The following is an 18392-nucleotide window of genomic DNA, read 5'->3' on the forward strand; positions in this document are numbered from 1 at the left end:
ACAAAAGTGAACTCGTATTGAGGCAACCCATCTAATTTGATTTGATCCACAAAATTTGTGGACTAAGCACTGCGAGTAAATCAAAGATTTGATGAAAAGAAAAAAAGATTCAGGATCATTTGTGGTCCTAGAAAATCAGGAAACGTTGCTTAGTCTCTATTGAAGCGCTTCCTTGTACTTTCGTAGCTCTTCCTGAGTTCGACTCCATGGTCTCAACGTACATGTACGATTCTCGATCTTCGTGACGTTGGCGGTCAAAGAAGGAAGTTTACAGCTGGATGAGAATATCGAATGAGAACAAGCCCTAAATTTTACAAAATTGGAAATAATAATTGATATAAATGTGTTCTAAGGAATTCTTTTTTTTTTTTTGAAGATGTTTCTGGAAGGACTCACCGTCTAGTGTCATCACGAGTTTTGTAAGATCGTCGAAAATCACTGCTTCGTGAACGAGCGTTACCTCTACGAAGTGCTTCTAAAACGTGGGATTTTAAGTTGAGGATCCCTCTGAAGAGCTTTCCAAGTGATCTGCTTACCATCGATCTTAAACTCAGCAATTCTCTCCCTCTTGTTCGTATCAATAGTGAAAGTACGATTCAGGAACGATTTATCCTGTTCCAATAACTTGTTTGTGAACCTGGAAAAAAAACTGCTGACATTTTGTTCTCAGAAAAGGTGCGCGAGTTGCTGTGGGAGCGACGCGGATGCGTCACGGCTGTCCAAGCAAACATAAGTCCTCAACAAAAATTTCTCGTTCAGCGCAACAGCGCAAATTAATTGAAAACTACATGAAATACGATATACAAAAGAGAACCAAGTGTTTTTTTAAGCGATCCTTCCTTAAAGAAAGGTAGTTAAGAAGTATTGCTCATGTTCGACTGTCTTTGAATTTCGGCATGTTGAAACGTAGCTTTAAATTGATTTTTCTGAGCTGTAGCCAAGATTGTTATTGATCGTCTTTATTAAACAACGGCTAACGTTTTGGCGTTATCGCCTTCGTCAGAGCCTGGAAAAATCAAAGCCATTAGTGATTTATCCTCTCAAGCGCCTACAGAAAGCATCCAAACGATAGGCAAACTCAAATCTTGTGAGTCACAAAGGTTTTATATAGGGACCTCACGGCTCGCCCCGTAGATCAAAACCCGCATAGGTCTTGATATGGGGATAACTCGTTTGTGATAGTAATGCCCTCACCCTTCTTGTTCATTTTTGGACTTCTGGCGGTTATTCAAAAGGCCTCTAGTGTTCTGCGTGCTGTGATCTCGGACTCGCAGGATAATAAAGAATAACTTCTACCTCTACTTCGGAGTTTGTATGGTATATTTTACGGTGTGCTCTAAGAGGGGTGAAGATTTTAGATTTTACGAGTCCATCAAGATGCTCCTTGATCCTGATACACAGAGGACGTCCCGTTTCCCCTATATAGTCGTCACCGACGTGCACGCGATACGATACACCACTTCTGATACCATGCAATCACCCTCTCTACCATACGGACAAACCACGCAGTTGGGAGTTGTGCTGAGCCGATCATACGCTACGTACCAGCTGACCCTTGAGGTTCGCTGGAGGTATTTCCACAACCCTCATGTCATTCTCTAGACCCGCTTTTCGTAGACAGCCCCGTACCGCTCTGCTCATATCATCAGATATATAAGGTAAACAGAAAGGGATCTTTTCTGGGCTATCCACCATGTTGGATCTTCGGGAGGGATGTCGTGCTTGCCGAGTAGCACCATCTCCAGTTGGGTACCCATTGGATCTTGCTACTTTGTGGGCCAGATTTACAGACCATGTTTTTTCCTCGACGAGACTCTTGCCGCCGTCCTGTACATGTTGCCTATAACAGATTTTTTCATTTTGCTGGGATGCGCTGAGAGATAGTGGATTAAGATGTTTTTGCTACTGGGTTTTCGGTACCACTTAGTCTTACATATTCCATTATGCAAGTAAATGTGCACATTCAAGAAAGCCAACCAGTTGTCTATAGGTCTTTCCCTTGTGAACTTAATGTGCGGACACTGCTGATTGAGAAGATTGAAGCACGTGTCTAGTTCTGCTTGTGTTGAGCAGACGACGCAGCAATCGTCTATGTAAATATAATACAGCAGTGGTTTGCGGTCTATTATAGGCTTTTCGATCTTGGCCATGAAAACAATGGCGAGAGTGGGTGCCAGCCTTTGTCCCATAGCTAAGCCTTTAAGTTGTCGGTAGTACTGTCCCGACCATCGTAAAATAGAGCAATTCAGGCATTCATTTATCAATGTCATGATCTGCCTAATGCTTAATCCATACATGTTCAATAAAGTAGTTAGTGGTTATGAGGTAGTTAAAAGCATCACCCCACGAATCTCTGGTGGTAAGGATTTTAGGTGGAGTATTCGTATACGGGATCGTAGATTATGGAAAGAGGGGTAATCCCGTCCACTTCCTCCTAATTGCCGTAAAAAACGCCCCGGACGATACGGCTTCGCGCGCTATTTTCTACGAGTTCGTTTGGAGCGCGCCAGCCTTGTGCACGCGCCGCATCTTCCGGGCCGTTTTTTTACGGCAACTGGGAAGAAATGGACGGAATCACCCCCTCTCCATAATCTACTATCCCGTATACGAATACTCCACCTGAAATCCGTACCACCTCAGATTCATGGGGTGAGCCTTTAAGCAAACCCTACATTCGCTTATTTTACGGATGTCCCGTACATCTCAATTACATACACAAGACATCGTGTTGAATTAAGATTGTCCCATGACTATCCAGGCACGTAGGGAATCCTTGGTGCGTATTTACCACACGTGTTTATCCACGGCGTATCACCATAGACACCGTCGTTGTTCATGGAAAATTACGGGTTTCAGCACGGTCGATAAAAATTTTCATAAAGCCAGTTGATTGCGAATATTGAATCAGGCGCATCCTACTCAAATACGTTTCTAATGATAACGGATTGGAAGAAGACCGAAAAACTTACGAGAATACACTAGGAGTAGCTTGGTGATCCTGGACACATGATGGATGTACGACATTTTCCTTCATATTTCTAGAAAATATGACGAATTTTCTATTGGAAGCACGTAAAAGACACGTGACAGATGTACGAATATTTCAGGAAAACGTCCAAAAACAGATAGAATTCATTCTGTGCCGATTTAGTTATTCAGAAACAATTGCATAGGGGATACAGGGTTCGAGAGGAAATTTCCAGAAGAAAAAATAAGTGGAAAACTTCAGCAGTGGAATAGTACGTGAATTTTTCTACCGAAAAAACAAGATTTGGAAGAATCCACGACTTCAGTCTGGAAAACTAAAGTTTGGCTAGGAAGAAAAATTGCATAACTTAGAAAATTGCATAGCTTAGAAAACACTATCATCGATGTTCTGGAAACAAGAAGAAGTGTCAGGATTTCCCTAAGCAGATAATAGATTTTTGAATAAAAATTTTAATAATACACAGATCAATTTCTTAATTATGCTTTCAATAATCGAATATATTTCCAAAATTGTGTATTTTTTGGGTGTCCGCTCGTTCTAAAAAAATGTGTAGTGAATTTGACAGAGCATGTACTCCATGTGGCGAAAAAACTCGAAAAAAGCCTCAGCCATTCACAAGCAACCAATGGTCACCTCTTCCGGACTCATGGATCATCGCGCAGCGTCCTTTAAATCCGTGAAAACTTCGCCTGATCGAACGTGACTGGTTTTCAGAGCACAATGCTCGAAATCCACCACACAAAAGAATTTTCTCATAGGTAGGAACTTTTCCTGCGAATTTTCTCGAAGGTAGGAACAAATCCGCTTCTTATGCTGCTCAATTTCTAAGTTACACAGCAGAAAAAAATGAGTGAAAAACTTCCATGATTCTTTTTTTGGAGAAAAAAGCCTGTAGCTGCTTAGCTCCGTTCACAATCCGAATTATTCGCAGATTTCAAGGACAACGTCCAAAAAAACTCCTAAACGTCCGTTTCAGGAATGGTACCAGTATAAAAACATATCGTTGAAATAAAAACTAACCAAAAAAAATCTGAACGCTTTCTGGATTTTGAAGTTTGTCATTATCAGGGTAGAATTTTAAATGCTTAGGAAATTACCAGCTAAAAAACCAAAACGTGTTTTAAATCCTAAATTATTTCTTTTATCACGTGTGAGTTAAGAAATTCGGGAAAAAGTGTTTGAAACCGTTGAGGGAAGGGCAGATCAGTGCTGTTGTTCGGTAGCTTTTTCACCTTTTTTTTCTGAGCATCCGATTCCAGACTCTGCTTTTCCGTTTTCTTCTACTTGGGATCTTTTGTGGATTTCACCATTTTTCTTTCTATTCTCGAACAGATTCAATTCGAATGTTCGAGAATTTTTTTCACCACAGTACATCGTAGTAACTTTGTTGTTACTGAACGCAGACAAAATAATTCACTCATTATTTCCCAGAGGATTTAGTTGTTCTTTCAGGGCGTCACATTTTGTGCTGAATTCTGATAAACACGAAATGAAATGTAACGCATAGAATTATGCGTAATTACTGTTTAGCTCAGTTAACAAGTGAAATGAAGGGATTTTTGACAAAACCAGGGAGAATCCATGTTTTTTTCCGAATTTATCTGTAAATTAAAGTGTGTTTGGGGTTGATCCATGCGCTCGGGATGCGCCAACGCATTCACTTAAAGGCATCACCTCACGAATTTGGGGTGGTGCGGGTTTTAGTTGGGTTAAGCCTATACGAGGTCGTAGATTATGGAAAGGAGGGTGATTCCGTCCATTTCCTCCTAATTCCCGTAAAAAAACAAGCCGGAAGATACGGCTTCGAAAAACGGGCTGGTGCCCGGAAGATGCGGTCGTTTTTCGGGAAATTCGTCGGGTAATGCCTTTAACTAGAATGTTTTGGTTTAGAATAGCCCTATAAATGTCAAAATAATATCGGTTATTGGAACAATTTTTCCAAAATTTACTTATTCTTTTTGTATTTTTCGTGTTTATTTAAGTTCTTATTAAGGTTGTATATAAACTTGGATACTCAAATCGGGTGTTCCGCAGGAGATCCCGTTCCTTTTGGTTCCCCGGCAATACGCACATAACGTCGTGCGGTTTACTACCGTGGCACCAAGCGGGAGGAGGACAAAAAGTACAAAAAAATTACTCTACTACTCCAGTTACTTAGTAAGAAACGTAATAATACTACTAGCTAACAAATGTTTACTTTACTTTTTAACTAAAACTCGGATGACGACACGATTTGAGCAAAGGATTCAAGGAAGCAAAAGAATTCAACGAACAGCGTTATGTACTAAGATTTCCAAGAATTCTAAAGTCTAACCTTGTAATATGTAGCTGGACGTCCTGGCACGAACGGCCTTTAATACCGAAAGTGCAGGAAATCTACGTGAAAATAATCAGAACGTAGGAGAAAGGAGCAATTCGAGAAAAACATATCTGTGCACTGTGTTGTATATCACCATAGTGACCGATGATGATGATGATTAAAAAATGACGGGAAGACTAAGCCAAGCCAGGCCGCACAACGCAAATCTACGGACAGCTGAAGAATTAAAAGAATTAAGAGTTAAATTTTTATGGATTTTGTCCTAAAATGGGAACTTTTGGGGGGAAAAAAAGCTAACAGGTTTAGGAAAGAGGCTGGAAAAATCCATGTGACACTCGGTAGATGAATGTAGAGTCCGGGAACAGCTGTTGTGCTAAAACTAGAACTTAACCTATCATTTTCGCATTTACTTGGATCATTAAGGATTTACGGAGATTAGATTTGGGATATTTAGGAGATATAGGAGATTTGGGATCATTGAGGACTTGACCGCGGATTTTCGACATAAAACCTCTGGTGATTATGGATACAACTACAACTACAAAACTATGTTGTTTTCTTTTTTTTCGAAGGGAACGTAGTTTGTTTTGACATTCATGGAATCAAAAACTATGAAAATCCTAGTGACTTTACAAAATAATCACCAAAATAATGGTGTATCAATCGATTCGGGAAAAAAAGAGCAGGAAAAATTCATCAGATCCATAACTATTAATTATTTGATATTCATTCAAATGTTAAAAATGTATTTTTAAAAAAGTTAAAAAAAAAAATTAAATGTATTAAAGACGAAGGAAAATTATGGGAACAATTTCATGGAATTTCTCAAATCTTTCCAGTCCCATTCCTTTGGAGTTCCTCAAAAAGAAGAACTGTATGAGATTTTTGTGAATTTTGTCCAGAATTGGAAACTTCTGGAAAAAAAGATAACAGAAGAGGCTGGAAAATCCACATGACATCCCGTAGATGTAGACTCCGGGAACAACACTTGTGCTAAAACTAGAACTCAACCAATCATTTTTGCGTTTACTTGGATCATTACTGGAATTTTCTCATCCTTCAACTTAAAAATTTGACCCTATACGTTTTTGACTCGCTTAGTGTAGCTAACGTATGTACCGTTGGGACCCACATAGGTGCACTGGTCCTGGTCAACCGCCCGTATTTTTCACGTGCACTTTTATATTACTGGTACAGTTTCGGGAAAGTTTCTGTGACTTCCAGTCGTGTGAAGCACGTGACGAGTGCCCTACCATTTCTGAGTGGTAGCCAGAAGTGCAAGTTATCAACATCCATCCAAATGTTCAGCTTATATCATCTAAATTATCGATATGGGCCGATGTAGCGCAGTCGGCAGGTGGATCCGCTGTTGTGCACGATCGATCGATGGTTCGAAACCGCTCCGACGCGTACCAAGTCTTTGATTCCTCCGATTGGTACCAGACTTGTCTGGGAGGATACAAATACAGTCTTGATACATCGGCTAGCCCAGAAAGTCACTGTAGGGGGGCCAGACACACGTTCGTATACCTAAAACTAGTCTGAGTTTAAAGGCATCACCCCACAAACTTGGGGAAAAAAACGGCCCGGAAGATGCGGCGCGTGCACGAAGCTGGCGCGCTCCAATCGAACTCGTTGTGGAAAATAGCGCCCCGGAACGTTCGAAGCCGTATCTTCCGGCTTGTTTTTTACAGGAATTAGGAAGAAATGGACGGAATCACCCTCCTCTCCATAATCTACGACCCGGTGTAGGCATAACCCGCCTGAAACCCGTACCACCCCAAATTCATAGGGTGATGCCTTTAAGTGAATGCGTTGGCGCATCCCGAGCGCATGGATCAACCCCAAACACACTTTAATTTACAGATAAATTCGGAAAAAAAAACATGGATTCTCCCTGGTTTTGTCAAAAATCCCTTCATTTCACTTGTTAACTGAGCTAAACAGTAATTACGCATAATTCTATGCGTTACATTTCATTTCGTGTTTATCAGAATTCAGCACAAAATGCGACGCCCAAAAAGTTCAATTAAATCCTCTGGGAAATAATGAGTGAATTATTTTGTCTGCGTTCAGTAACAACAAAGTTACTACGATGTACTGTGGTGAAAAAAGTTCTCGTACATTCGAATTGAATCTGTTCGAGAATAGAAAGAAAAATGGTGAGATCCACAAAGATCCCAAGTAGAAGAAAACGGAAAAGCAGAGTCTGGAATCGGATGCTCAGAAAAAAAAGGTGAAAAAGCTACCGAACAACAGCACTGATCTGCCCTTCCCTCAACGGTTTCAAACACATTTTACCGAATTTCTTAACTCACACGTGGTAAAAGAAATAATTTAAGGATTGAAACACGTACTGGTTATTTCCTAAACATTTAGAATTTTGTCCTGATAATGACAAACTCCAAAATCCAGAAAGCGTTCGGATTTTTTTGGTGAGTTTTTATCTCAACGATATGTTTTTATCCTGGCACTTTTCCTGAAACTTGTTTCAGCTGCACACGTTTTCAAGAAAAAAAAGGACTGAAAAAATTAATCGTGGTGGCACGAAAAAAAGAAGTTCACTACTTTTTTGTGTAGGTTAATTTTTCACTGATTAGAAAAAAAGGAATATGTAGGTGCTTTGGTCTGCACTATGCCTCCATAGTGCAGACCAAAGCACCTATTCCTTTTTTTTGCATCGTCATCAGGTAAAACTACTGTCTTAAAAATTCAAAATTGAAATTCCAGAATGAAAATTCCAGAAAAATACGTGTTCTTCATAGTTTCTCCTGAAAAAAAACAACAAAACAAGAAAAGATCGTTGAAGATAAAATTTGAGCATGATCTTCGTGGATTCCCAGGATGTTCCATAGGAAACTGGAAGTTCACAAAACAACCAAAAATTTTACCTTTAAGTACATTTAAAACATTAACATCAACTTTAATTTAACAGCAACAACAAATACATTTAAAAGAAAAAAATTAAAGGAAGGAAAATGATAGTGGAGTATAGTGGATAGTGATAAAACCGTAACTACTGCCGTCTTGGCAATGTTAGGCACAAACCTTCCTAATTATTGGATTGATGCATACGGTAATTAACTTCCGTCGTGGTACATGGCACCTATTGTTATTGTTTACGCAGATGGGACACACAAACAACGGATTTTTGTTATCGCTACGAAAGCGGAACTTCGATAAATCTTTAGGCAACAGTCTAGTGCTGTACATGCAACGTTTATTTTTTCCCCTTAAAATCCTTCCTTGGAGTTTCGAATGAATATAAATAAAACGAATATTTATTTATTTACTTATTTATTTATTGAAAACACTTGCAGGTGTGCCATAAAAGAAAAAAAAACAAAAAAAACAAGATGGAAGAGATCTCAATAGAATTTCGCCTGAATTTTACACAACACAAGACTGGCCCTTCAAAGCATGAGGGGTGGTGGGTTGACAGGTCATTCTCCTGCTACGGAAGATGAATTTTTTCCTAAATTTTTTAAATGTAAAATAAAAAAATACGCTTACGCCATGTGATACTTTGGGAATTTAAACAAGGTTATAGTGCTCCGGCCACGGCTCAAAGAAATATCCAGAGTGTACGGTAAAAAAGTGACGGCGATCTGACGGTAGGAAATTGATTTGTCAAATTCCGTTCCGGAAATGTGACCTTGAAAGACGGATCAGACAAGAAGTGGGAAGTGGGCCTTCAGAGTTCCATGGGAATATTTTGAAGTTATTTTTAAGTCAATATCAGAACAAAGTCCAAGTGAAACAACGAGAGATTTAGCAGAGGAGCCCAATACGTCACAATCCATTGGTTGCCGCTTCCTACAAAAATTTATGAGGAATAAAACGAAAGTTATTTCTGACTTAATCTAATCTATTTTTATGTTTTGTAGTGTTTTATTGGACTTTCAAAACAATTACGTCAAAAATAATGTTCTTATTCCTTTCCAGAAAAAGCTTAGCGACGACCACCTAGAGAAATGAATGAAAAAAATGATAAAAGGTTATTTATGACTCAACCGAATAAAAGGGTTTGCGCAAGTGTTGTGGCAACCGATAAAACCATCATAAACACATAAGAATTTATTTTTTTTTACAAATAATAGTTAATAAGGGGTAAAAAGAAAGTTCAGGGGGTTGATCAGTCCCTTCTGGGATGAGAGTATGCCTTGGATTCGCGAATCAGAACTGTTTGAGTTTTCAGAACCTTTGTACAGCATTTTAATGACTTGTTGGGCTCAGTCGATGTGGAAAGCCAGTTCTTTTATCCTCCCACCCAGGTCTGGTACCAACTTATTGATCCCGGAGGGATAAACGGCTCGGTTGACCCAAGGACGCTTTCCAACCATCGATCGATCGTGGGAAGTCACAACTGAACCCTTAACCGGTTGCACTTCAACTGCCTCTAACTTATTCAATACCCATTTTTAAACGTAATGGGTCATAGAATTGATACGTAATATATTTATTATAATTATAATAATTAGAAATAAATATAGTGTGGGAACGATAATGTCGTGCCCGGCACGACTTTCCCAGCCAGCCGGCCGCCGTTCTCGCGCGCCGCGTGGGAAACCCTGCCAATGGCAATGTATTACGGTAGCGTTCCCACGCGGCAGCCATATATAAGGGCTGGCACCGAGCAGTCGGGGTTCCAGTTGCAGTTCCAGTTTTTCTTTCGCCACTCTCCCGATCTCGGACCAGTCTCTTATTTGCATTATTCATGGTGTCGTGTTGCGTCGCGTTATATTCCGTCTCGTTCGATAGCCGCACCACCGCAACAACCCTGTCCCTGGTTGGCTGCCCACGGGGTCCGAACCGCAACCCTAAACCATCTGCCGCCGAGAGCCACCTAACCATCTAGCCATGACTGGCCCCTTATTTGATCCACCTTTATGTCGTGTATATTTTGTGCGTGCCGTGTCGTGTATTGATGTATTAAGGATAAACCCTAGTTGTAAAACCCTTGTAACCGCATTGCACCCTAGGAACCATATTGGGGCGTGGGATCAAGGGGGCAGCCCCGAGGCCCCCAAAGGGGGAGTCGGGGCAGGGGGGAAGGGACCCTCGGATCGAGCCCGCAGGGTTCGGAGGGGCTAGGCCGCCATCCGGCGACTAGCCCAGCGCAGGGCCCCTCCGGATCCGGGCAGTCGGCCCTGGGTCCCCCCACCGATGCCCGCTGCTCCTATTCGGAGCGGACCCGGGGCACGACAATGGTGCATCGGCGAACCGAGCCCGTTGTCGTGCGCTGGGCGATCCCGTAGGGGCACTCGCTGCCCTACGCTGCCCATGACGTGCCGCGTGCCCATCAACAGTGGGCTGGCACTGCACTCGAGCCTGGGGGTTGGGCTTGCGAGTGTAAGGGTTCATGTGCGAGGGTCACGACTGGGGCTATTGCATCCCACATGTAGAGGACTGAACCAGGGTTACCCTTAGGGTTGGTGGCAGCAACCCTAGGGGTATAATCTCCATAGCGGTAGTTGCCCTGGCACTCCTGCGCGCACGCATTTTGGGATGTAGGCTCCTTAAGCGCCTTGCGGATAGTGCAGCTTGTAGGAGGGAAGGCGTAGTGGGTCCCGGTGGGAACCTAGGATCGGAAGTCGCACACCACTAGCCTATGGCTCTCACAAGCCGCATATCCGCACGCGCCAGACCGATGATCTACCTATGGCCCTTGCATCCGCGAACCCGCATCCTCATCCCCTCGTTTGTAGTGTTGGCGCTTTGTTGTTGTGGCATTAGCCACTCTGGGTCCTTGTGTGCCCGTTGACGGGGTTCCTCTCTCCTGTCGCAGATTCCCCGCCTCTGTGCTGTCCGTGCTCCCACGTCCCAACCACACCATCTTTCACCGCATGTCCGCGCATCGTATACCCTACATGGCAACAGCATATTATATACGACATTTTTAGGTGGTATCACTCTACGATACAGCTGTCATGTCTACGCTCCGTGGTTGCAAAGCACGCTTGACCAACGCGATCAACAATTTGACGCGGTTGGTCAACTCGGCGAATTCCAACTACCCAACCGTCTTCCGTTCGGACGCCCACCCGGCAGTACAGCTCCGCACCCTCCAGCGTCGAATCGAGGACATGGGAAACGCTAAGATCTCCATTGAAATAGCATTGGAGACTTTCCAACAGCGCCATGAACATGCCATAAGCTTTATCGAAAACCAACCGAACGCCATAGAGCTTATGGATGCCTTTGACATCTACTGGCGCGATCACAAAGGTGACGAAATGGAACCAACCGCAACCGCTACCATCTTTGCCCTAGACGATCTTATCCGCAAGGAAACCGAACTTGCGGATATGCTTCGCACCACCATAAGCGCATCCACCACACCACAATATAACCCTACTAACACCACTGATGAGCCGATGGATGTTACATCCATCAGAAACCCTACCCTGACACCACCGCACATATCCGGAGGCTCATCACCACCATACCCTGCTGCGGATACCATGAATGTACAACTCCGCAAGGTAGAGCTGCCTACCTTTGATGGGGATTTCTCCACCTATTACGATTTCTGGGCCAAATTCAAGACCGCGGTCCACGACAATCCATCCCTATCCACCGCTGCCAAGTTTATCCATCTTAGTAGCAGCCTTAAAGGTAGCGCCGCACTTGTTGTACAGGGGTACGACATAACCAATCCCTCCAACTACCACCTAGCCATTGAAGCCCTACGCAGACGGTATGACCGTCCGCAGTTCACCCATAATTTCTTTTTGCAGAAATTAGAGAACTTGCCAGCGTCGTCTGCCGCCGCTTCATCGCAGAGGGACACGTTATGCCAGATCCAAGCATGTATCCTGCAGCTCAACCGCTTCGAGGACACGTCAACATCGCTATCGCTCAAGAAGCTCATTCGCAGCAAGTTCCCACGAGAGACTCAGCTGGAAGTGAACAGGATGGAACACCGGTCAGGTACGATTTGGAAGATGCATGAGTTTCTTGCGGGTATTGATGTGTTTATTCAAGAACTTGAGAAGCTTGACGATAGCCACTGTCCTCCACTTAGCCACGATCAACCCTATTCCGCATTATCCACCACATACCGCAACCGCTCACCATCTCCAGAACCACTTTATGATCCGCATAGATGTTGTTTCTGCGGGTCGAGGAGCCATCGCTCGACCCGCTGCACCACATCTATGCAGACCTACGTTCGCCGTATGATAGTCCGGAACCTGAACCTCTGTTGGAAATGTGTCCAACCAGGGCACATGGCCAACTCTTGCCGGGCTCCGAACTGTCGTTACTGCCAACGTAACCATCACACCATACTTTGTTCGTATTCTTCTGTTTCGCGTTTTTCTCGTGATAGGTCTAGGCGTTCTAATGATAATCGTCGTAATAGTCGTAATAGTGTTCGTTATGATCGATATACTTATCGTTCTCCCCGCGGACGGTACCCTTCTAGGGAATCGTCCCGGGAAAGAAGTTCTTCACGCTATTCCTCTTCATCGTACGATTATCCCTATTCACCATCTAGGCGCCATCCCCGCGATAGAGACTACCACCATCAGTCTCATCGCAACCATTCTCCCTATCGTAGATCTGAACGTGATTCAGAGCGAATGCGCCACCGCAACCAACGCCGCCACTCACCGTCTCCATCTTCAGCACCTTACGGGGTCAGATTTCGTGCTAATCCGCGCGATAGTCTCTCACCCGTACGCCGCAGAAACCACTCCAGCCCAGAATCCAGTAGCCACGTCGCCGATACGGACGATGAGATGCGTAACGCTCTTGATTGCCGTCCGGTCGACGACCCCACCACCCTCACCACTTCATCCAACCACCAACGCCCTCTTCTTATGACTGTTAAGGCTCACATTCGTAATCCTAAGACGAAGACCCTTGAAACGGTCAACGTCATGCTGGATTCAGGAGCCCAAAACAGCTTCATAAGCAACGCAGCCACTAAGCGCCTATCCCTTAAACCCTACGACCACAAGCCGCTGACCGTCATCGGATTCGGAGGTCATCGTTCGACCCAAGAATCCGGTACAGTCGACGCCACCCTCTTAGATGCCGCAAACAAACCATTCCCCGTAACCCTACGAACTCAGGAAGTTCTAACTTCCCAGTTCAAACCATATCGTCTCAGTAAAGAAGACAAACACGCACTCCGCACATTCCGCATTAACCCAGACAGCCTTACCATCAGTCGCCACGTTACGCCAGATATCCTGCTGGGTATCGACTACTTCTGGGAGGTCCTGAAAAAGGACTCACCGAAGCAGCTACCCTCAGGATTGATGCTCGTTAACACGCGATTCGGACCAGTTGTCTCGGGTTCAACCTTTTTTCGTTGATTTACTGAGACAATCGCAGAACCATCTAACCACATCACCATCTACACCACCTCGCTCTGAAGACGACATCACCCGCCTATGGGACCTCGACCGTTTAGGCATAACCGAGGATCCCGATCCCTCTGTCGACAAGGAAGAGGACGCACGGATCCTGAAACGTTTTCAGGATACCGCCCAGGTGATTGACGGCTACTTGCACGTTCAATTTCCCTGGAAGTCATCCCATCCTCGCCTTGCCGACAACAAAATGTTAGCCCTTAAGCGTCTTCAGAGCCAATACCGTTCCTTCCAAACCAAACCAACCCTTTGGAAAACATATACCGCAACCTTTACGGACTACCTGGAGCAGGGCATAATAGAGGAGGTCGACGAGCACCAGTTCGACGACCACAGAGTCTATTATATCCCGCATCAGGCAGTCATAAAGGAAACATCGGCCACCACTAAATTAAGAGTCGTGTTCGATGCGTCCTCCCACTACAGAGGCGCACCGAGCTTAAACGACTGTCTCCACTCTGGCCCCGCAATCCTACCAGACATGGTAGGAATCCTTCTACGTAGCCGCTTAACACCATATCTCCTTATTGCCGACGTAGAGAAGGCTTTCCTCCAGATTCGTCTACAACGTAATCAACGGGATGCCACTCGTTTCCTTTGGCTTCGCAACCCTAACCTACCACCAACTGCGGATAATCTTCGGATCTTCCGGTTTACCCGCGTACCATTCGGTATAACCGCATCACCATTCCTTTTAGCCGCATCCATACTGTATTACCTCCATCTTGAACCATCGAAGCCGCTCCACAAGGAGATCGAGGACAACATCTACGTCGACAATATCCTTCTTAGTGCCTTGTCCGAGCGACAAGCCATTAAGAAGTACCGCTCTTCCAAATCCCTATTTAACTCCATGCACATGAACCTTCGAGAGTTCTTGTGCAACTCCAACACCGTTAACCAGTCCATAGAGCCATCTGATCGAGTCAGGAATCCATCCTCCGTGAAGCTCCTTGGTATTCCCTGGAATTCACGCACCGACACCCTTCTCATACCACTTAAAACCGCATCCGCGAATGTGCACTCGAAGCGCACAGCGCTCAGTGCATGTTCATCCACCTTTGATCCACTTGGTCTTCTCACACCATTCTTAGTGCCCTTCAAGGTATTCATCCAGGACATCTGGAAGAAGGAATACCAGTGGGACACTCCATTTGACCAAGAGGACCATCAGCGATGGGACGAATTGGTCCAGCAGCTCAAACATCCGTTGCCACCAATTCCACGTTTCATCGCTTCCGCAAACCGCAACACCACTTATGAGCTCGCAGTCTTTGGAGACGCCTCACAACGTCTCTTTGCCTGTTGTGCTTACCTTATTAGCCGCTCACCATCAACCACTTCTTCACAGCTAATCATGGCTAAGTCATTGTTAGCAACGGCTAAACTCCAGATGACTATGCCACGATTAGAGTTGCTCGCATCCCTAATAAGTGTGCGTCTAGCACGCTTCCTCCATCACCAACTCCATCTTAAAATCCGCACTATCCACTTCTTTTCTGACTCGAAGATAGCGCTCCATTGGATCCACTCATCTCGTCCACTTAAACGGTTCGTTCAGAATCGAGTGAACGAGATCCGCACCATCTTAACCACTTTCCACAAGACAGACGTTCAGACGAAGTTCTACTATGTGCAGTCAGACTCTAATCCAGCTGACTGTGCAACTCGTGGACTTTCGACCGCTGACGCTGTCAACCACATCTGGTGGCATGGACCATCTTTCCTTTGTTCTCCACAGTCGGATTGGCCTAAGGCCGATACGGACTTTGCCCTACCTCAGGATCTTTGTCCTGAGGCGGAGCACGAGTTTCAGGCCCTTAGTGTCCTTCCGACACAACCATATGAATCACCACTCCGTTTCCGTGCCACTAGTAGTTACCTTAAGCTCATCCGTTCAACCGCGTATGTGCTTAAGTTCATCAAAGCCCTATTCCAAAAAACCCGCATCCGCAATTACACCCTCAACCTAGCCACTGTTGTACTGTCCAAGGACGTTTCAGCCTCGGAGATCACCAACGCGGAAACTCTCCTCATTATGGAGCATTACCGCGAGGGCGAATCCACGTTGAAACGACTACCATTGGATAAGTACAACGCTCACCGCGCTGCAGATGGATTGATCCGATGTCCGAATCGATTAGACCATGCTCGGACTTCGTCTCAGTCATCTGCACCTATCCTTCTTATTCCGGAGCACCACTTTGTCCATCTTCTCGTTATGTACCACCACAAAACCAGGTTCCATTCAGGTGTTCATGCCACAATAGCCGCTCTCCGCACATCATATTTCATCCCTTCCATCAAAACCACCGTCACCAGAATCCTTCGGCTCTGCACAGTATGTAGAAGAGCCCAAGGACACCCTTACCGCTATCCTGAGATGCCTAGTCTCCCTCCGGAACGAGTCAACCGCTCTAGACCGTTCCAGAAGGTTGGACTAGACTACTTGGGACCACTTTACTATAGAGATCAGCTCCATTCTCAGGCCAAGATTTGGATCTGTCTCTTCACCTGTATGGCAACCCGCGCTGTACATCTCGAGTTAGTCCACAACAACACCGCATTCGAGTTTTTACTCGCCTTTCGCCGTTTCATTGCTCGCAGAGGCACTCCGGACCTCATTATCAGCGACAATGCCACCACTTTCCGCTCAGCCAACGATTCCCTACAAAGCACCATCTATAACCGCAAAGCCATAGAAAAGATATCCACTCAACTCGCCAACCGCAAGATCGAATGGAGGTTCATCACTCCTCTTTCCCCATGGAAAGGAGGATTTTATGAACGTCTAGTCGGTCTCTTCAAATCCGCATTCAAAAAAGCCATCAAACATACCCTATTACCACTTTCCCAATTTCAGACCCTGGTTGCAGAAATTGAAGCAGTGCTCAACTCCAGACCACTTTTATCCATCAGTGACACATCATCTTCACCACACGTCCTTCGACCAATAGATTTCGTCTCACCGCAAGTGGAACTCCAATTACCATCTCCGCACCACAACCCTCTCTACATCCCTCCAAACCGTCTTTCCGAATGGTACAAGGAGACACTTGCCGTATTGAACAACTTCTGGGACATTTGGTACAAGGACTACTTATCCGCAATATCCGCACGTCACCAACACCGTATCCATCAAGGAAGGTCCAGTCCACTCATTCCATCGGTAGGAGACGTTGTTCTCATTGCCGATAAGAATGTTCCACGTGGACAATGGCCTTTAGCCATCATAACCACTATCCACCGCACCAAATCCAACATACCCAGATCAGCCACTGTCCGCATTGCAAACGGTCATGAGTTGCAGAGATCGATCAATCAACTACATCCATTGGAGATTTCTGCAAAGGAAGACCCACGACCGAAGAAGAGCCGCCAACAACTGCAACCCACACGGATCCAACCACCACGAGCAGCCAAACGGGTACGATTCGCACTTGGTACGAAGCGAGCGTGAGTATTTACTTGCTTTAGTATTTTGTGCTTTTTGTTTTCTCGTTTGATGCTTTTTATACTTTTAGTTTGATGTCTTTTTTGCTTTCGGTGCCATTTCCATTGCATTTTATTCCACTTTACCATTTCCTGTATTGTTGTGTTTTAGCCCTTATTACCACGTTTTACCACTTATTCCCATGTTTTACCGTTTATTTCCACGTTTACCACTTAATTACCACTTTATTCCACTATTTTTTGCCCTTTCCGCACCTTCCGCAACCCACCGCATCATTCCGCATCCTTCCGCAACTTTCCGCATCCTTCCGCACCCTTCTGCACCCTTTCCCACTCTTCCGCACCCTTCCCCATCCTGCCGTATTCTTCCGCATCCTGCCGCATTCTTCCGCATACCAACGCACCCTTCCGCACCATACCTTTATACATTATGCTTCTGTTCCTTTATTATTATCATTTAATTGTTTCTATTTTTCTTCCTCCTTTATTGTAGTGTGTAGTTATATGTTTTTCTCGTATTATATTACTCATTATCTTAGATTTGTAGTCTAACACTCATCTTTTTGAAGTTTTCTCTTATTTCGTAATATCTCTATAGTTATTGCGCAATAGCGCTCCGCCCTTTACTTCCTTACATAGAAGTCATTCTTTTAGGTTTATTCTTTGTTATTCTTTGTCTAATCTTTATCTTTTCCCTTCTTAGTTGCCCTTTCCATCATCCCATTACTAACCACTTTACCACGCACAACGCCATCTTACCACGCCACAACCACATACCATCTTATATCAACACATCGTACCACAAACCACATATACCACCTTTACCATCTCCAGTCAACCACCACACGGCAACATTCCATCTACCATCTCATCACGACATAATAAACCATCTTCACCACCGCACTTACCACCATACTTACCACCACCACAGTTGTACGGCCCACTTTGTGAGGGAAGGGACCAATCAATGACCCCCCTTCGTTTGCTTGACGCCATCTTTCGACATGGGACTTCCACCCCCCTCAGGAAAAACCGCAGTGAGGAAGCTAAATTCTTCCTCACAACCTCACCTTGGCCCTCCTAGGAAAATCCATCAATTTCTTCATGTTTCAGGTACTAGTTGGGTCCCACTGTCCACCATCCATCTATAGCCACAGCCATGTCGAGCCGCTGCTTGTCGAGCCGTGCTGTCCTAACTCCAGTCTAGCCGCCGTCATGTCGAGCCGCTGTTGTCGAGCCGCTGCCG

General features: G+C 44.7%; 2 protein-coding genes across 4 annotated transcripts; one reads left to right on the forward strand and one right to left on the reverse strand.

The window, feature by feature from the left end:
* Positions 1-156: 156 nt before the first annotated feature.
* Positions 157-3034, reverse strand: RB195_016124 (uncharacterized protein; the record flags this gene model as incomplete). Its single annotated transcript, XM_013451802.2, has 4 exons — positions 157-304; positions 397-475; positions 537-637; positions 2970-3034. The coding sequence occupies 4 exons, from the start codon at positions 3032-3034 to the stop codon at positions 157-159; spliced, it is 393 nt and encodes a 130-aa protein (XP_013307256.2).
* An 8205-nt stretch (positions 3035-11239) lies between these two features.
* RB195_016125 (uncharacterized protein) lies at positions 11240-18266 on the forward strand (the record flags this gene model as incomplete). Of its 3 annotated transcripts, XM_064207144.1 has the most annotated exons (3): positions 11240-13585; positions 13656-17149; positions 18260-18266. In XM_064207144.1, 3 exons carry the CDS (start codon positions 11240-11242, stop codon positions 18264-18266), a joined length of 5847 nt encoding a protein of 1948 aa, XP_064063023.1. The 3 variants fall into 3 exon arrangements, with proteins under 3 accessions (XP_064063023.1, XP_064063024.1, XP_064063025.1); XM_064207142.1 differs by lacking the exons at positions 13656-17149; positions 18260-18266 and having other exon boundaries at positions 11240-13636; XM_064207143.1 differs by lacking the exons at positions 11240-13585; positions 18260-18266 and having other exon boundaries at positions 13884-17153.
* Between the last annotated feature and the right edge of the window lie 126 nt (positions 18267-18392).

The sequence above is a fragment of the Necator americanus genome, chromosome V (assembly GCF_031761385.1).
Source record: "Necator americanus strain Aroian chromosome V, whole genome shotgun sequence".
In the NCBI taxonomy this organism is placed as follows: Eukaryota; Metazoa; Nematoda; class Chromadorea; order Rhabditida; family Ancylostomatidae; genus Necator; species Necator americanus.